At 36.0% G+C, this 21,498-nt stretch overlaps 1 protein-coding gene and 1 long non-coding RNA gene across 3 annotated transcripts; one reads left to right on the forward strand and one right to left on the reverse strand.

The window, feature by feature from the left end:
* The first annotated feature begins 4,596 nt into the window (after nucleotides 1-4,596).
* Nucleotides 4,597-5,588, forward strand: LOC134797513 (uncharacterized). Its single transcript, XR_010145092.1, has 2 exons — nucleotides 4,597-4,693; nucleotides 4,734-5,588. It is a non-coding gene; the product is annotated as an uncharacterized LOC134797513 (long non-coding RNA).
* On the reverse strand, nucleotides 5,473-20,698 carry LOC134797512 (neuropeptide-like precursor 1). 2 transcript variants are annotated; one of them, XM_063769758.1, is made up of 6 exons: nucleotides 20,447-20,698; nucleotides 11,063-11,158; nucleotides 10,186-10,990; nucleotides 9,949-10,099; nucleotides 8,168-8,200; nucleotides 5,473-6,787 (listed from the first exon to the last, which is right to left on the reverse strand). In XM_063769758.1, the coding sequence occupies exons 2-6, from the start codon at nucleotides 11,156-11,158 to the stop codon at nucleotides 6,430-6,432; spliced, it is 1,443 nt and encodes a 480-aa protein (XP_063625828.1). In that variant the 5' UTR covers nucleotides 20,447-20,698; the 3' UTR covers nucleotides 5,473-6,429. The 2 variants fall into 2 exon arrangements, with proteins under 2 accessions (XP_063625828.1, XP_063625827.1); XM_063769757.1 differs by lacking the exon at nucleotides 9,949-10,099 and having other exon boundaries at nucleotides 6,523-6,787; nucleotides 20,447-20,694.
* Between the last annotated feature and the right edge of the window lie 800 nt (nucleotides 20,699-21,498).

The raw sequence follows: 21,498 nt of genomic DNA on the forward strand, positions 1-21,498 counted from the left end.
CGTCAACTGTGTTACATATAAAATGAAATGATGATTAAAGAGAAAACTCCATTAATTTTAATCCCACGCTAGACCGACATCCCTACAGATTAATTAGCATAACTCCTTTATATGGAAACTGTATATAATGTAGAGCCGCTGAAAATCAGCCACAGTGGAGTAATTGGCAAGGAATATCTCTAACAGTCCAAAGCACTCGGAAAATCATGTTGAAAATTCCACTATCTGTCCTGGTCACGATTGTGGTAAGTTTAGTTTGAATAATAAGGAATCTTACCAAGGTTTTAAGGCAGGGACACACTTATCCCACGTACGCAACGTTATGCAATGCATTATGACATCTGAACCCTGAAATTTGTATGCTTAGAAACATATGTACTTGCGTTGCGTTGCGTATGACAAGTATGTTTCTAAGCGTACAAATTTCAGGGTTCAGATGTCATAATGCATTGCATACGTTGCGTACGTGGGATAAGTGTGTCCCGAGCTTTAAGATCGCCTCTTCGTTCCAGATTAAAATATCTTGTATTAGTAAGTAATTATAATTTAGCTATCACAAGAAGAAAATATGATCCTTCTATCATAGGTATATTTTGTATAAATCTAGTGTTATTCATAGATATAGAGGTACATATTATTGTAGATACCTACCTACACCTAAATTACATGTGATCGAACTACATCGATAAAGATAAGATTAATTTCTAGGTTAGAATAAAAACCCTTGTTTTTAATGTACTTACACCTATAGTGTAGTACTAGTAATATTTTTTTTATAAATATGTATATAATATTTTCAGGCGACCCTCAACCTTTCTCTAGCACAGAGCCAAAACGATACCAGCTCCGGTGGCCAGCATAGTTTCTTCGGCATACCCATTCCACATTTCCCATTCCTACCCACTTTCCAATTCCCCCCATTCCAATTCCCAGGTATCAGAGAACAAGAAGCCGGGGGCCCACCCGCTGACGCTGCTGATTCATCTGCAGACCATGCTTCCTCGGAACAACATGAGCAAGACCATCAGGACAGATTTTTCTTCAACCTTTTCCGCCCGGCTTCGACATTAGTGTCTTGTAACTATACCACGCAGGCAAGTTATTTATTTATTTAAACTTTATTGCACAAAATATTTACAACAATGTATAAATGGCGGACTTAGGTACCTAATGACATTATCTACCAGTCAACCATATGTAATACAATTCGTACAGATAGAGAGAAATAAGTCTCATAAATTTCCAAACGAAACGTAGAGAAGGCTTACAAAGGGGCTATAGCATAAGCTTAAAGCGCTTTTACATTACCCGCTGGGTAGAATGTCGCATCCGACACTTTATGGGGCCCACTGATTAACAGTCCGCCGGACGGTATCGGTCTGTCAGTTAGAACAAAATTTTGACAGTTCCGAACAACTGACAGGCCGATACCGGCCGGCGGACTGTTAATCAGTGGGCCCCTTAATCCTGATAAATCAATACGGGACTGACATATGTCATGTGACAGTCCCGTATTATTTTATTTGTCTTTAGTTTATTTATTTTTTCACTCGGATATTATATTACACCGAATTGCCTGCCATACGTTACATGATGAAGTTCATCACTGCCGTCACAAAGGTCTAAGCCTTGGGTAGGTAGCATACAGCAGTAGGTAACATTACTGCCAGCATCCCACAAACAAAAACAAATGAGCAGGTTAACGGGAGGCGGGAGCCTTGTCTCGCTAATTGGAATCTCGTTAGAGACAAATGAAGAGGAAAGAACATGTCTTAGTCACTTTAATAAGAAAATGAGATTTTAATCTCAAAATGTAGAGCTCTCGAGTCTCGATGAACTATTAGGTACAACTTCTGTTACCGTTGTAACTATAATTTTAACTCCTTTCTTCTCACTTTAAAAACACCTATATTTACTTACACGAAAATAATATGGTTAATTTATAATTACATCCATCGCTTCTTTTAAACCGCGATAACTCAAAATACAACATTTTGAGTTATCGCGAACACAAAGTGACTAGACATGTTCTTTCCGTGTTACTAGTGATTGCAATCCGGATTATTCGAAGTTCAAAAATCCGGATTTCGGTGCGTTTGAAAATCCGTTTTAAAATTCGGATTTTGAAAAGAAAAAACCGGTTTTTCGGATTTTTTCCCACCAGTACTAATTTGCTCAAAATTAATGCTAATGCGAAATAAAAAGTGGTGCACATGAAGCGGTAACGCGGGAGAGCTATTGCCAGCCGGGCATTGCGCGTCGCGCACTCGCTCGCACCTGTATGCTTGCCCCGCGTCCGCTTTTTTTATTGGCGTAGCAGCTCAAGTAACAAAATTTGGTACTATAAAAGTCCTGAGAACGTTTTGGAGCGTGCTAATTAGTGTTCATGATTAGCACTATAATGGTGTTGTCTTCTTCTTTGTCGTCACACTCTTGTCAGAGTGGTCGTGGTCGTCATGTCAGGGCCGGTGGCAAGCTTCACAATCCGTCGCCATTCCTCCCGTACTGTAGCCCTTCTTGTACATTCATGGCGTGGTTCATTGAAAATGGTGTTGTAAACGTTTACAAAACCCCAGATAGGCCCTAGTTTTATCACTGATTTATTCTATAAACATTACATAAAGGCTCTCACGGTGATAAATCAGCTCTATGGTTGAAATGTAAAAGTGACGAGAAACGCTCATTAGTACTAAAATAGTGCTGTCTGCAACGTTTATGTCGCAAGTTGGAATTATAAAATTAACCAATGAAACATGTTTATAGTGCTATTTTGCACCGTAAACGATTCCAGTGATCTTTTTTATCATACTTGCGTCGTGGGTGCCTAAAATATTAACACATTCAATACCACTAAGTGCTACGGGTTACGCTCGTAGCGCGTAGCCACGGTTTCGTCGTATGTAGCGCGTAGTCGCTACGAACAGTGTACCCGACAGTCGGGTTCTTGGTGTTGAATGTGTTAAATAAGTTCATTCGCCATTGTTTCTTATAGTGACATTTGTATTTAGGTAATAAAAAGGATGTACTAAAAAGCATTTGTGGACCGTTACTATGCCGGTACATTGTACATGCGAAAATAATTGTATCGATAGTATCATTATGCTGATTTCAAACTTGACAATGCGCTCTCATAATTTTCATGTTTTAATTAAATTAAAATTGATAAAATAAGGACTTGTTCCAACTGTGGCTGCTATAGTACACATAGGCTCCAGCCGTGCCGCTAATGTGCTATTATGGCAGAAAACAGCAGCCATTTTTTAAGTTACGATTTAAGTTATTTAGCAACGTACCAGGTAACTTTTATGGTACTATATAGCACTATAGAAAAACTTTCATGACTTTTAGAGAACTCTTCTAGCCTTATAGCGATGTTAAGAGAGCTTTTAAAAAGCTAAAACGTTACGTAATGGTCGTGCAATGTCCTTTTATAGTGCAGATTGATCCTCTAATGGTGTTTACGATACTGCTACAATACTAGTACTATAAAAGTTACTTTGACGCATTATTAGTGCAAAATAGGTACATAAAAGCATCCGTAAAGTCGTCTATAGTATTAAATAGTACCATAATCGCTTTTTGCATGTCTATTACAGTGCAGCACTTTAAAGATTCTTTTGTATGATCCTATAAGCGTTCTAAGAGCTAAATTATAGTACTTAAAAGGTCTTTAATCTTATAGAAACAAAACGCTTTGTTAAAAACCTTTATAGTACAAGCAGTCACAATGGTTACCATTATAGGCCTACTATATCACTGTTTGGTGATAAAATGCCTTAGTTATAGAACCTTTTGTTACTTGGGAGTGTACGTATGTATTTTGTTTTTATTGTTTTTTAAAGATTTTGTTATTGGCGTAGCAGTGTACGCATTCTGTTTTTTTATTTTTAATAATAACAACTTAATTTGATTGTTTGTTTCACTTTGCCTTTATGCCACATATTCCTTTCTTAAAATCCGGATTGAATCCGAACTTCGGATTTCGGTCAAACCAAAATCCGTAAATCCGGATTTGAAAAATGTTCACGGATTTGCAATCGCTACGTGTTACCCTTGAAGTTGTTTTTAAAATTTTTCACCCATCGATTTTAAAACGATTTTCTCATATACTTATTTTTAAAATTCATAAGTTTTCTCCCCGCAGGCCGGCGCCCGTTGCACCAGCTGCACCACCGCGTTGACCTGCGGCTCCGCTAACGTCGGCCGTCTTCAGGCCTGCCGCGGCTTCTTCCCCTACTGCAACCTCGGCCGGTGCTCTTTCTTCCCTGGAGAACTATGTTCCAACTCTACTGGTTAAATCAGGTACAGTACTTACCCCTACTAATAATATAAATGAACTCTATCCCCCTTATTCATAAAATGTTACGAACCTAAATTAATTAAATTATGATTATCCCTTTCATACAAATAAATAACTCAAAATGTTTTTTTCAGAACCTGGCCCTGAACCTCATATTCGATGAAAAATGTCAACGACATTTCGTTAATGTAATTAGAATTCATAGGGAGTAAATTGTTTTAATACATAAATTGGCGAAATAGTTACATGACTTTCATTTTTATTATTTATCCATGCTAAATCAGGTTTATTTTTAAAATTAAAACAACATCTTGGCACGGTTGTCTATATTTATTTACAATAAACACGACAGTAAAATTGAATACTTATTATAAATCCATTTTAAAAATATTAGTGATATAGTTACTCGTACCTCATACCTACTATTCAGGAGAAAGTACTAGGTACCCTGCGGTAAAAATATTATGATTTTAAAAGTTATTATCGTTCTTATGGTCACATTCGTTCGTATTATTGTCAATTTTTTTAGCCAAGAAACGTTACAAGAACATGTAAATGTTTATAGTAAATATTATTAAAGGTTTTCAATAGGTACTGAAATCACGCGAAGAAATCCTTTCTCTTATCACAGGCTCCATTTTTATTAATAAAGAAAGGAAAAGATACGTCGCATTTTTTTTGTTAAGCAGGTGTCTTAATACCAACGGCAACGTATCTTATATTATCTTTATTAGTAGAAATTTCCCATTTAATTCCATAACTTATTAAATTATGAAAAGCAATATATGTTCTATATTTATTTGTCAAACACAGCTAGTCTAGTTAGTCTCCCTAACAAAAGTAAGACTTTAAACTACATGGATATGTTGGGTTTGAATTGTTTTACAATCTTGATATCGATTAGCGGTAAGAGATCAAAAAAGCTCTTTAATTAACATTGTTATTATATAACAACTGCAAGAAGACACCAGACAGTAAATAGAACCTTATAGCTATTATTTTTATTTAAGAAACTACGTATTTGTTATATTGTCAAGACTATCATGTTTTTTACGTTTTTTATCAATTCTTGTATTGTGATTGACAACATAAACTTATTTGATTAGCTAAACTATATCTGTCACAGGTTAAACTGGCCAAAGTCGTTTTGTAAAAATGTCCGATATAACCTAAGTATCACTAGCCTATTTAAAACTTATATCCATGCTTAATTAATTCATTGTCACAACAACATTTAACATCGATACATTATAGTGTTTCATTTAGATTAAATTTATTGTCTATACTATATCCGGTATCCTTTGTTCCTGCGATGTATAAAAACTATAAAGCAGTGGTAATAATAATTCAAACAAATATGGACACATTATTTTAGTTATGAAAGGATTGGAAACGCAACATTTTATTGATAAACAACAGAGGTTAAATTCCGCTAAGAGAACTTACAGGAAAAACAGGAATTTATTCATCATCTAGTACCTAAAATATAATTGATCTAACTGGTTCCCATCAATTAATTGAGTCCATTGGTACAATACTAGATGGAAAAGGTACCCTTAGTTGTTTTAGTTTTTCCAGCTTGAGCATGAGGCGCGTCTGCCATAACGGATATCTTCAACCATTTACACTACACAACGGAAAGAATACCACGATTAATTTGATCGTAACATGCCGTAGTATTGTGCAGACGGTGAAATCCTCAAACATATATCTAAATAGTCACCCAATTGTACCTAATGTACATGCGATCCACAATAGAAAATGCTTTATTCAGTACATTCAAGAACAAGGGCTGAATCCAATCTTGTTTCCCAACCTAAGATGAAAAGATATTACTTATGTCAGCTTTAAAAATATGAATCGCAAAACTTGACCTTGCCTTTTACAGTCATTCAAAAACCCGTCACATGGCATAAGTCACACGTACGCGGTACAATCAAGGGTACGTACCGAAAATACGTTTACTCGACCTTCATTTTATGACAATAAGGTCGTGTATACTTATTTTAGCCGTAGCCCCATCTTTACCCTTAAATATACAAGCTACACCTATTTAGATATATTGTCCGTAGTTTAGTCAGGCATTAAATGAGTTATCGTGCGCCGCCGCTCAGCCGACAGTTACATGGCTACTGGTTCTTGCGTCGACCCGGCAGACTGCTGTTGGGGTAGTTCTTCCTCAGGAGAATATTATCGACGGCTGGCAGCAACAGGTATCGCTTGCCCGAGTTGTGATAGGGAAGTTTGAGTGACCTAAAGTAATAGAACTTGGGGACTTCCTTGGTGTTGGGTTGCCACCGGTTCTTAGCGAAGGATTCTAGGGTATTAGGGGGCGATGGCAAAGGGCTGGACACATCGTTGGGCACATCGTTGTCTAGTGGTCGGTGGAGGAGGCGGCCGGTCGGGTGCGTGTGAGCAAGTACTGGCGGCGGCGGTACGTCGGCGTTGTCTGTATCTGGCTCAGCTTCGGCACTAGGGATATATTGCCTGTAAATACACAATTCACTCAATTATCTGTCACTTCCACCTGTAAAATGGACAAATGGGTAAAGAATTACTGGGAAAATGAAAATATTTTTTTCAACATTTGCATTATACTACCTACTAGCAGGCGTGGCTCACTCCGCGATTTCGTCGCTTTGCTACAGGTAGCTAAAAGTACATCCGTTCCACACCAATTTTGGGGAAAGCCATAAGCCGCGCGTGGCGCTGTCGCCACCTAGCGGCCACATCTGTGCTGATCGTAACAGACGCGTTTTGTTAGAGAGTGAGTCTTCTGTACCTAGTACTATTATTTATTCTGTGCTACTAGTTTAAAGCTGCAATTTTTATAAAACACAAACAGCCTTGTCAGGTTACGTCAGGTAACCTGTTCGCATCCCAACTGGTGAATTTTATGTCTTAAATATTATATGTCTATAGGAAAAGGTGACTAAATAGTCATTCAATCGGAAATAAATATCTGAATAATATAAATAGCCCAATTCTCTACAAATAAATGGCTTATAGAGAAAGGATTATATTTCTAAAGTTAGCGTGAACAAGAATCGAAATTCCGCAACCAGTGTGGCTTTTGATAATGATGGATTGCTAGTTTTAATTTATTTAGTTTATACTTAATTTTAATAATAGTTTATGTTTTGTTATTAAATAAAACTTAAGTAGATGATGGATTCATAAAATTATTTTCAATTATCCTAAAATAGCGGCCTAACCCCCCTAACAATACCCTGATATTAATATTTTTGTAGGGGGCAAGGGGGCTCCACGAGGCGCCCAGCCAACGCCTAAGGGAGGCCACAGGTAACCCTCGCGCAGGCAGCTTTGTCGCGCAAAGATTGGGCATAGCAATCCAGCACAGGAACGCTGCAGACGTGAGCAGGACTATCACTGCGCATTTCGTAAATTATAAGCAACTGTTTCGTATCAGTATTTGTGAGGTTAACGTTAATTTTCTAGTCGTGTTGAAAAAAAAAACAGTTAATTTATTTACGACATGCATGGTCAAAATTAGAATACTAAACTACCGATATTCTGTGTCAAATTGAATGTCATCACGGTCTGGTTACTTTTGAAAACTCGTATCTCACTCAAGTTTTACAGTTTATTTTCTTCGTAATCAAAATGCTGTCATTACTGTTAAAGTGGTTTTATGCTTATTAATTAGGTCTTGTAGGGTGACTATGATTGTAGAGAATTAAATTTGCCCTCACCAAAAAGTTAAAAAATAAGAAAAAGTGTGGTTGTTTCACCTAAATACGACAGTGATCAATCAATTATCAGTTACTGATTGTGCAGGATTAGTCCTGCTCACGTCTCATGAATCAGCCTGTATAATAAATGTTTCTTAACATTTTAATAACATACCTAATTCCGAAATTCTCGTCATGGGAATGCTTCCTGAAAAATAATATTGGTTAAGTAATTGTATCACGACTTGGTAAAACAATCAACAGTAAAATATGTATTCATGTAAAAAGTACCAACGGTCGGTCGTCGATAAGGGCTATTTCAAATAGCATCTTTATGGCAGTAGCACCTTAATGTCAACCGACACAAAGGTACACTTTGCTTGAAAACGACACAAATTTGCAGTCACCTACTAAACATTAATTGTAACGCTCGTACCTACAGGTAAATTTACGAAAGCTGGCACGAATTCAATTAGTTATTATTTATCTATAATTAAGGCGTCTCCAATTAAGTGGAAATGTCAAGTTGCACATTCCACATATAAAACACAAAATAACCCACCCTATGTCGGGTGTAGGTACTACTTTTTTTTTAGTTTGGCATAATTACATTTTGCATGTTTTTCTTCCTGAAACAGTGAATTTAGTGACGTTACTAGCATCCCTAGCTAAAATTTAATCGAAAAGACAATTATGATAAACATAACGAGGGCGATTAATAGTAAAGCGAGCCAATAATAAACCAATTCAGTGTCAGCTTTAGTAAATCGACCAGTAAAGTCTCTATTAGAACAGTTTCCTACCGCCATGCCAGTCTATGAGTCTACTTAGTTTTGCATTTCCCTCTATGAATGTCACTAATTAGCGACAGTGGCACCCGACGCTCTAATGACGTCAACAATCATGCGACATTAATTTAACTTTACTATCTCGATGCGCTAACACGATTTATCTATTTGCCAGGATTTAACTCACTCATTTCTTGTAAACATACTTCCCTAAACATGTATACAAACGCTATTTCACAATATTTTGGGCAGCTCGAGACTTCGAAAACATTGTGACGTGGCCACCATAACATGATTTTCCATATACAGAAATCTTAAATTTTGTATTGTTTTCGTTGCAATGTCAGTATATAAAGTTAGTAAGCCTATAAATATTAATTAAAATGAAATGAGAGTTAACAAAACAAAAAACCTTTTTAAATTGTGTACCTATATCAATTAGTGTACCTAAGTAAATAAGGTAAATAGCCCAAACATAACAATACGAAATTTACGATGTCTGATTCGCTTTTCAAATAGGCGACATACAAGGTGGTAACAAAATCCTTTTCACCTCAGCAGCTCGAACAAGGGTACTTTGCTTCTTAAAAACAGTGAGCAAAATGCGATTTTGCTCACTGAGTGAGACAAAATGACATTCAAGTGACCATTATAGTCAAATGTCATTTCAACATGCGGGGTCTAATACAAGTTCGATATACTTGGGTTCTATTATCTCTGTCCCTCTAGGTATGTTCTCACTGCTTAGGGTGAAAAAATTTGTGTACTACACGAGATCAAAGTTATTTACATCTCGTGCGCTTTTGAATCCCTTACTACGCTCAAGATTCTAAATTAGATTCACTCGCTACGCTCGTGAATCTATTATAGAATCTTTCGCTTGCACGGGACTCAAAATAAGCACTCGAAGAAATATCAAACTTTGATCGCTTGTTGTACAAATAACTATTTTTGCCCGATTCGTCGCGAACTGCCTTAAAAAAAACGCTTTTTCTTTCAGCACTCAATACACATTTATCATGCCTCTATCATCATCCTTAAAACTAAGCGCCAATCCTATTTAAAGCGTTGAAGCTGTAAAACTGTCCTAAATAACTACTGAATCAAATTGACAATGACACACACTAGTAACATCGACGGCTATTATTAGATCCGAACTCCACAAGACCTGTACAATTCCTGACTAGGCCATAGCAGTCTAGCGCGGCCAGACCTACTATAGCGTCCGCCTGAAAACCTAAATGACGGTAGTAAGCCTAACCGGGCCAGTGACCCAATGTGCCGCTTTGCAAAATTATCACGCACATCGTCATCATCATCTGTAACAGACGTAATGAAGGCACACAAAATTACCTCTCTATAAATTCAAAGATTATTTTTTATGCTTCGTCTAATGTACACTTACCTACGGATCGTTTGTCTTCATTTTCTGTGTCCTCGGAGTCATGAATATCATTCCTATCAATGACATCGGGGAGAGAAAGAATGTACCTTTTAGTCCTGGTACTTTGGTCTCCCATGGTGGGCCTATACATTCCCAACACCGGCAAGCCAACAGACCCTCGTTTAAAATACCAATTGTCATCCATTTCAGAAGGATTTCCATACCCAGCGTAGTCATTCTCATCGGGGTTTTCATATTCACTTTGAGGCATGGGACCACCCCGTTTGTAAACTTGTGACAGGGGAGGGAACATGTCCGGATTTACGATTTGTTGCCAGTCGTATATTTCGTTAGCGTCGATGTCGGAGGGTGGCTCTACAGGATTCTGATAAAAGGGGAAGTAATATTCATCGCCACCAGGCATGTCCTTTTTGTGCAGGTGTATCATCCCATTGCGAGCCAAGGCGGCTACATTACGCTTATCGGCTTGCTGACTGTACTGAGCTCTCCCGCTTCCGCGATAACCACCATCTCTGGCCAGCGCCTGGATGTTCCGTTTCATGGCGGAGTAGCTCCTCAATCGGGCTATTGAAGCCAAGTTTCGTTTCTCATGGGAGTCTCCGTCGTCGTCATCTTGTTTGTCGGCTTCATCATACGGTGCTCTAAAAGTGGGAAGCATTCCATTTTTTGCTAAAGTCGAAATACTTCTTTTAAAAGTAGCTGCGGAGCTTCCCCTCAAATAACCTGCTCTAGCTAGAGCGGCTATATTTCTTCTGGGAAATGTGGGCCATTGATTTGGAGCTGGCAAAGCGGGCATGCTCACCACCTGACAAATTAAACGTGTAACATTTAAGTAACTTGTATTACGTGTAATTATCACAATCATTTTAAATCTTACCTGGTCAATGTAAGAAGAGAAGGCCAGAACCACCGCGGCAACCAGTAATAGGCAACCGCGATTTCTTACTGTCCTCATCTCACGAAATTCCCTCATCTGATTGCAGTTATAAAACACAATTAAATTAAATCGACGTAATTCATTATTTGTATATTTTTATACATTAGGCTAATTAACATTTAAGACTTTGACGTACTTTTTTAAAACTTTATACGCACATAGTTACACAAAATCGTTTCCATTTCGTTAATTTCATTTTACACGGAAAACTGAAACTTAATATATTAATTTCTTCATATTCAAAGTACATGATCTCTAATAAGTTTTTATATGACTAATTTATAAATCGTACTATATCCCAAGTAGCATGGAAGTGTCGGCAACATCAATATACCAGCCAATTTAGAACTTAGAGTGATTTAAGGGACGTATAAGAGTGTCAGAAAAGATTTAAGCTGTATAAAAGGTATTTTACAGACGTTATACAGCTCAAGCTGTATAAAATCATTATAAAGGATTCTGCGGAAGCATAGGGTGCTTTATCAGAATATAAAAAATCTACTATAAAACTAAAAGTGTTGTGAGACACTACAAGCTAATTCTATCGTAAAAGCTGTATACAGGCTGTATTGTAGTAACACTTGGCACTTTTAGCTGTACAAAAGTATCTGTCAACTCCGTTTTAAAACTTTAAGTGTTGTGAAACACTACAAGCTAATTTTATCGTAAAAGCTGTATGCAGGCTGTATTGTAGTATCACTTGGCACTTGTAGTTGTACAAATGTATCTGTCAACCCCGTTTTAAAGCTATTTCTTATGGCGTAATTTTAGTCTCCTATAAGAATAGTAGTTGTATAACTTCTGTCTGTAAGGGTATTATAAAACTAAACGAATAAATGGCAGCTATAGTACAGCTTTTTTCTGTATTACTGACAGAGTCGCTTATAGCAATCTTTTGGCGTGATTTTACACTCGTATAAGTATAGTAGTATAATGATTTCTGAAAATAAGTGTATTATAAAACTAAAGGAATATATGACAGTTACAGTACAGGTTTTTTATTTGTTATACGGATCTCGAAAGAGAATTATAAATTTATAACTTATGTACGGAGAACCGAAATACAGCCAAACGAATACAAATAATCTATTATAATGCTGTTTTAATTACAAAAGCTGTAAAAGACACTCCATTTATTACACAGCACAGCTACTAAGATTATAATGCTCTCCAACTATCCTGTAGGCTGTTTAAAAATTGTCGCCATTTTACAATGAAAAATAAAACTTATTTGTAAATATAATTAAAGAAATACTTGCAAATATTTAGCAGACTAACCGTGTTATGATTACCAGCTAAAATAAATTGACTTTAGCCTTAGAATTAATATTTATAAATATTTTTGATATTCTAACCTTAAAAATAAACACTAACTTTACCGATTTTTGATATTTTCCTTATGGTCTTTCTTTGTTATTTTGCAGGCGCGTGAATATTTTGCCAGAAAAGATACACAGGTTCACAATAAATAATAATCGGCACTTACCAATAATATAATATTCCACTCAAGTCCTGTATAATATTTACTTTTACTTTTACCATCCACTATATAACACTTTATTGTCGCCATTACTATATTACGAACTAACAAGATTAAGCCATTTTAGTTTCTTAAATGATTATTTTTCTCTTGTAATTCTTTTTAAAAACTCATTTAAAACTTATATTCTTATATCGTACTTATAAGAGATTATCTGTAGTGTTAAGGTTTCCTGTTACACCGAAATATAACTGTAATGCAGCTATTATGCAGCTTATGTATTGCTTATACAGCTACTCTACAGCTCTAATAACGCGAAAGGCTGTATAATTTGGGCCCTTTTTTAACTTATAAGGGTTGTATAAGCGCTTATACAGCCTTTGTACAGCCTAACTGTACAGCTTATAGTATACAAATAAACTAGAATACAGCTTATATACAGCTTGCAATGCTACTTGGGATATTAAGGTTAGATGGAATAGGAATATAATATAAATATAGGAATAAAGTCTTCCACGGGCGTAGCCAGGGGGAGGGTTTTGAGGGTTCAAACCCCCCCCCCCCCCGCAAAATTCCAAATTTTAACATCCATAGAATTAAAATAAGAACAGGCGTGCGGCATATTTCATTGATTACTAACTATTACCTAGTATACGGTGGTTTGGATTTTGGATTTCTCCGCCATCGTCGATTATCGGATCGCATCAATTACTTTCTAAGATATGAAAAAAGTGACATTCGGGTGGCGACTGCAGCAGCATTATTCTGTTGCAACGTTACTGCTGCAGCACTGTCAATTTTCGTGATAAAATGATGTGTCTGATTTCCATACTAAAAGTAAAAATGTACAACTGTCTATCAAATTGCGTTTTTATATCGAAAATTTTTCGCGCTCGCTTCGCTCGCGTTTTCAATTACATTCTAAGATATAGCGACTGCAGCAGCATTAGGTACTCTGTTGCAAAGGTACTGCTGCGGCACTGTCAATTTTCGTGATAAAATGATGTGACTGATTTCCATTCTCAGCTGTAATGCGGCAATGAACGTCACTCAATTTACCAAAAAACTTCAATGTAATCTTGATGACCCTAGGGAGAGGGGGCACCATGGTCTAGAAATGCTTATTTACATGCCTTCCCGAAAAAAATCGAATCATTCGCGAAAGTCTCGCAACGCATTGAGTTTACAAACGGCACGCGGTCTTCCTCAGGAGTCTGAAGAAGACCACGGTGAGTGGCGCTCTAGCCAGGCAGGCCGCTTCGCTTTCGCTCGCGTGCGTATACCTTACTGTATCGTCCGATATACACCTAATACTCTGTCGTTAAAATCACGTGTAAAATTTTAATAAGGGCGAAAAAAACTATTGATTTTGGAGTGTAGTTTTATTTAGTGGTACCTAACTGTAAAATATTTTATCTGGACTACAGTCCTCTAGCATATCCATCTGTCAACTTTACTTCAAGTTCCGCCTCCAGGGGAGAGGGAGAGAAATTAGGATTAGAAATTAGCCGCTTACTGACACAGACCGAATTCCACGCGGGCGGAGCCGCGGGCACAGCTAGTCTCTAATATTTTTCTTGTATAAGGGTTATTTTATGTACTTTTAGTCGTTTTATTTTCTTGAACCAAACCGTCTATGGTTATTCGTTAAAAGTTGCGTATGTGTGTTCAATAAATCTGTACTATGATATTTAACGTTATCAGATAGTCAATTGTTTGATGATTGTTAAAAAAACTGTCCTACCCCTCAGCGTTGAGACGATAAATACAATAGGGAGTATTACTGCAATGTTCTGCCGCCAGAGTGCAGCACTAATTTGTTTAGTAAACCATAGAGTAACTTATACACTAGGCCTTAAACAGTTTTTTGACAAGTTTTCACTATGCCATTGATACACCAAGGCGGTTTGTTTACAGGTGGCCTACCGCGAAACGCGATTATCGAAATTTCTTTATATGCCTCTCTATCGATCGAATAAGCAAGAGTGATAGAGAGGCAGAAACCGAACTTTCGATTGTCGTGTTTCACGGTAGGCCATGTGATTGACCTAGTGACGCATGATGTGTCATTGATGATGATTGATGTCAATGAGGTTTGTTTACTGTATGTGCTAGTGGTGCCACCTACGCAGAGCTTTGCCTAATATTCCCTAATGTGAAAAATCATTAAATTATCCTCTATAGCGGCCCACCATACGAGGAAAATTTTGGCAATCGAATTTGAATCAATGGTATTAGAAAATAGAGTTAAATTTGTTCTGTTTAAAATCGAACGTATCAAAACAAAAACAAGTCTGTTTAATTAAGATTTAAATTTCATTGGAGGTAATTTGTACTAGTATTAGAGTCAGATCGAGATAAGTCTGCAACGATTTTGATAGCACACGCAGTGCAAGTGTTATTTTAAACGTCAAACTATGAAATTATGACGTACCTATAAATAACAATTGCACTGTGTGTGATATCAAAATTATCGCAGACTTACCTCGGTCTAACTCTAGGACATTGAACCCCAAGAGGTTTAAATCTGAATAATTATTTTCGAACACCTCCTCTTACGGCTCGGCCCTCAATCCAACTCGTCCACCCATTACCCATTGGTTACTTTCTTGCCTCTTCAACAACGTTCTACTGTCCTTGCTTCCGTTCCGAAGCAGACTCTAAAGTACGAATACTATTACGAATCCATAAATTTGCGACAAACGCAAATATTTTCTTTGATTTGGATGTTCTCTAATTTACTCTGTGTAAATGAATTTATTTTCTATATTGTACACCTCTAGGCATAATATATCCTAGCAGGTAATACTGTATAAAAATATATAAACTTATTTTTATTTTACTATTTTTACTGGCTTTCTTACCTATGCTGTTATACAGAAAGCCAGCCACCTGAGAACTCACGATCGTCGCCCTCACTAGCCAGTGTGAATACCCAGTCGCCGAGGCCGAAACCGGGTAGGACAGGATGATGATGATGATGATGATACAGAAATTAAAGATTTTTACATTAGGTACCTATATGGTAACATCAATTCAAGTAGGTATGTTGCAAGTCACTGTAATCTAAAGATAAAGCTACAATCGATGGCCTTTTCCATCTTTGTTATCTATATAATCTCAATAACATGAAGTTTGACTCTAATAACGTTGAAAAACCTAATATTTGAAAATATCACTATTATATACATAGGGATACCTATGTATATTTATACTATCTGTACCCTGCGAGTCCTAATCCGTCAATTTGAAAAAATTACAAATACTGAATCGACAAAAAAATCTATATAATTTTTACACCTCACAAAATTTTACGACAACCGGTTGAGAAATGCGACATGTAGAGAACAGCTGGACGGACATTTATGAGTACGAAAGCATTTCTGCCCAAGCTAGCCTAAACCTTTTTTTAATGTTTTACATCGAAACGAACATGTTCGTATATTCTTGCATTGTCATCGGAATTACGGAAATATCCTTTCAACTGAATCAGATACCAGGAAGTGGTTTATATTAAAAGTTACAAAGTAAAATAAAGTAAAGTAGGTATTTATTAAGTGTTAACTGTGTACATAAGATGTCATATACAGATTTGAAGCACACATATATTACATATATACGCAGTGAAGCTAAATAAAAGTGTGTACAACTTTCCCGTCGTTTTCCTTCTTCGTCACTTGGGTAAACATATTAAAATAAATACAAATTTATTATTTATTAACGACGCCCGAGCGAAAAAATAAACTTAAAATTGCGTAAAAATTGCAGACACTTCTGCGGCTGTCTAAATAATATTTAATTGAAATCGGGATCAAGGGTTATCAGGTGTTTACTCAGGCCTATATTTCGGTTTTATTTATCCAGGTTACCTTGATTATACTTTCGGCATAAACAAATTTTCCTAAAAAGGGCTTCATTTTCTTACTGCCGAGTTAGACTATTTCATATTAATAGTTTCATAATTATAAGTATTTCATAATTAAATTTGCGTCCTGATTTTACGTTAAGGGGCCCACTGATTAACAGTGCGCCGCACGGTATCGGCCTGTCAGTTGTTCGGAACTGTCAAAATTTTGTTCTAACTGACAGGCCGATATCGTCCGGCGAACTGTTAATCAGTGGGCCCCTTAAAGATTTCGGGCCGCGGGCCGCAAGAACAAGAGTACCGAACTGTACAATAATTCATATATTATTAAGTAAATGTTATTTTTATTCTAGCGGTAGGTACAATAACAGAGCTCCTTTTTGTCTTCATCGAAACAATCATTGTAGCTCGTCAACTTCAAATTTTGTCCACGTTGTAGAAGTTTGGACTGATCATCTACCAATAATTCAAAACTTCGCTCTTAAGTTTAATTACTAGATCACAATCGATCCTAATAATAATTATACTGGTACATTTATACAACATACAGTACAAATTTTTCGCACAGCCAATTGTCACGTAATAAATAATATTATTTGCATATTCATTTTCGATTAAATTATCAAATTAGACTATTTAAATATTTAATTTATTGTTTCCCCAGCGAGATTAATTAAACACTGTACCTACATTATCAAAAACGAGGTGCAGGTGTACTAGGTAGTGTAGAAAGTAGTGATGTACCGACTATTGATTTGGCCGACTAGCCGACTAGCCCACTAATCGGCGCTCGAATGGTGGATTAGTCGGCAGACTAGTCAGCCAGATCATTAGTTTCGTATAAGTTCAGGTGAAAAACAATAGTTTTGCTCCTTTGGTTGCGCTATTCATCATAATTTAGCATGGCTAAAAGGTGTTCTCTACAGGTTCAAAGACCTATCACAAGAATCTTCGTTCAATTTCTGTCTTTAGTTCTTTTATTTTGCAATCCTAAGCATACCGTCAGTACAGCTTGTAGGATGTATTTCCAAGGCTCTTTCCCGTACGTAGTCGCCAGTTAAGAACCTATCCCCTGTTGTCAGTCGTCTTTACGAGCAACGTGCTAAAAGTCTCTAAATTTTGCAATTATATTAATAGTTCCTCATGGCTCCACCATAAAAAAAAAACAAAACCTGAATTTAAAAAAATGTAACTATCGAACTTGCACATGAAATTAAACGACAATCAGTTGAGATCGACCTGTAGAGGAAAATATCAGCCCACCAACATACGATAACGATCAAACGGTCAATTATATGAACAAAAGTTTTCGTATGCACCCTGAATAAGTATTTTAGTAAAATAAATATAAAACATATGGTAAATATTGACTGTTGATTTCTTACAATAAATTAAAATACGCTTTAATTTTAAGCCCAAAGCCCAGGTAAGACATTTGTATATGTGTGTAACGAGACCTCTAGGTCTTGTCTGGTAGTCTTTAGCATCCAGTGGGCAATTGTACGCGCAAATGGCGCAAATCACCAGTAAATGTCCGGGATTGAGACTTTTAGGGTTAAGGGTAATATGCTGTTAAATTATGGAAAAAAAGATTTCTTAGGGTCGGTTGCACCAAACCGCCTGTCCGTTAAAGCGTTCGCAACATTTTATTGTATAGGAATTTTCATAGTGATGTTGATCAGTCTGTCACATGTGGTTGGTGCAACTGGCTATTAGAATACAACGAGTAGTGCAGATTAAAATAGCGATATTTTATAAATTACCTACAAAATACCATCATGCGTGTTTACTTATTTTTTATTTATTTTGCTGGTACAGTCGCCATCAGATATATCGGAGCGGCCAAGGTGCTCACAAATATGAACACGCCTGTGTTGTCAAGGCGTTAGAGTGCGTGTTCAGATATTTTTGACCACCTTGGCCGCTCCGATATATCTGATGCGACTGTACTACCAATTTTTAAAAGAGAGCGAATTAGATACGTATTAATATTAAGATTAATTTATTTATTAATGGTGGTTTTGTACAAAGATGTGGTTAATGGTTCGATTTTAACTGAAAGTCAAAATAAAGTTTATTAACATAACTTTTTCCGCAGTTTATATCTATCGCATAGAAAAAAAAGCGAATTACCATAACTTTATGTTTAGCACAAATTTTTATTTAGGTAAGTAATACTTCACAAAACACGTTTTTATTTATTTTTTTATTTTTTTTTTTAAACTTTATTGCACAGTAAAAAATATACAGTGACAAAAGGCGGACTTAATGCTACACGGCATTCTCTACCAGTCAACCTTTAGGCCAAACAGAAAAGCATAGTTGGTGCGGGGTATGTAAAAACACTAAAACTTGATGCTTAAAATTAATAGGTACAAATATAAATGTAATACGAAGATAAAATAAATATATATACAACAACGATATATACGTATATGTATACAATAATTATATATATAATGATATACAGGGTGTCCCAAACTTATGGGACATGAAGGGGAAGTACCTTAAATATCGTAGATAGTGTATTTTGCTCAAAGAAGACTTTATGTTATTTTTAAAAGTTAGTCATTCTGCATTCATAGATTTTCTAAAAATTACTTGCTTTGTCTGGGAATCGAACCGACTCAAATGTCAAAAAAAAATCACCCTACTTTTATGATGCCAATCGAAAGAATAGCTAAAAAATAATAACTCTGCTTAAGTAACATTGTATTTTAAAAGAAAGGAACAACGTGAAATTAATTATTTTAATCATATTAAAACATACATGAAACTGCCGTAGTCAATTAAGTGGGTATTTTTTTGTAAATTAATTAATTAAATGCTCAAAATGTGATCCCTCTTGTCTAACGCAAATCGCCAATATTTGAATGAGTCCGCTGCCTGTTCTTTGAGCAAAATACACTATCTACGATATTTAAGGTACTTCCCCTTCATGTCCCATAAGTTTGGGACACCCTGTATATATATATATATATATATATATATATATATATATATATATATATATATATATATATATATATGTATATATATATATATATATACCTATATATATATATATACCTGCTCCTAATTTACTATGATTTAATTATGAGACTTTCAAAAAGATACTTGCGCAGCTTGCGCTTGAACGTTAACTTAGTATCGGCTTGTCGTATGCTGAGAGGCAAATCATTCCAGAGACGGATGGCTTGCACGAGTTTTTCACATCGTTTATGAATTTACGTTGCAAATAGAATTGTTTAGGGTGCCAACTACATATTTTATTTAGTAAGGTGGGGTAAGGGAAACATACTTTATTTTTCTCGGTGTAAGATACGGTTTCTGTATGAGAAAAGTCCTTCTACGAAAATATTTTTAAGTTAATTTTATTTATGAATTAGCTTTATTTTTAGTGTTAGCAATTAATTTAGTTTTTATTATCTTTAAGTATCTGTTTATTTTCCCTACAAGTGTCCACCTTCCCCCATAATTCCTCTTATCCCACCTGACCTTACCTAGGTACTTCACAAAAATTTTAGACCAATTAAGTAGCTGTAGATAGATAGTCAGCTTACGATTAAATATGTGCAATTGTGCAAAACAAATGTGCAGCCACACCCAGTTCAAAAGTTCAAATTGTGTTTAAAATTTTAACCACACACAAGGTTAAACTAAATGAAGTTTTTACATACAAGCAGTGGCCGTAATACTTACGTGTGACAATAGTAATATAATATTTCGTATTTTTAATTTAAGCATGATTTGATTCATACCATTGATTCAAATTTGATTGCCAATTTTCCTTGTATATGGTGGACCGCTAGAGGATTAACTTTTAATGAGCAAAGCATTATCTGTTTGGAATTCAAATTTCATGAGCACACAAACTCAAACTTATTTAATTACGACTTAACTCCAAAGAAACCGCTATTGCTAATAGCCTCAACTTGTAAACTTCTGTCTTTACAAGTTAAATAAACTTAATACTCACATTAAAAAACTCAAATTCTCCGCCACTGCACTTTGTAAAACTTCTGGAAAGTTATCTTGCGTTTCCCGCCCGTTTTCAGGCGCAGCAGATATGGACTCCGGGAATGGTGGCGAGTTGGACGCGCCAAAGCTTTTATACCAGACTAAGTCACTCGCGCACGCGCTTTGTTCAGAGGAGGAGCCACAACCTATGCACTGCTAATTGATGGGTTTTTAAGGTCAAAGAGTTATTTCAAAAGCAGTTATAATGTGAGCGAACGATGCCTAAACACTCAGGTATATGCCTAGATACTTGATAAATCTGCTGGAGCTCATAAACCATACAAAAAAAACTGTCGTCAAACTTATTCTGTTTACTTACATATATTTTAGCGTAATTCAAACACAAGAATTTAAAAAAAATTACAAGGTAATTTATAATCTTACAATACTTAGAATAAATCTTTGCTAACTCTAAACGTAAGGCGCTCAGTATAATAAACCTGATAATTACCGGTTGTTCACTGGTTCACCGGCTTTTATTATTAGAATCTTATATGTTCATCCGGTCCAGTGCAAATCGATAAACCACTATAGTTTTTGGAATGTTAGTAGTCTTAAATGGTAATTTTATCTTTTATTCTTAAGAATAAAATCTTTAGGTATCTATCTATTAGGTAATATGTTATGACTTATGACCTATCAGTAACACTGTCACCGGCACCATAAACCATAAAGTTAAGTTATTTTAATGCCTCTACAATTTTTTTTATAAAGCCAAGCATTTAGAATTCTAAACCATAAAATGGAAGCATAAGTATGTCCGATACGTCTATCCTGACTTATACGTCTGGTCTCTAAGTAAAGACACCAAATAGCAACAAATATTTTCTATGATTCAGCAAAATATCTATCCACTACCACGCGCAGCCAGACATTGGATTGTGTCGAAAATAGCCGCCATCGCCACCTAAGCGGTTTACGGTTATAAAGCGATATTGCTTTCGGCGGAATTAAAGCTTAGCACCTAATACGTCACGGGGTTGTTGGTGTTATCGGCTTTCCGATACAAAT

This window comes from Cydia splendana, chromosome 15, assembly GCF_910591565.1.
Source record: "Cydia splendana chromosome 15, ilCydSple1.2, whole genome shotgun sequence".
Lineage (NCBI taxonomy): Eukaryota > Metazoa > Arthropoda > Insecta > Lepidoptera > Tortricidae > Cydia > Cydia splendana.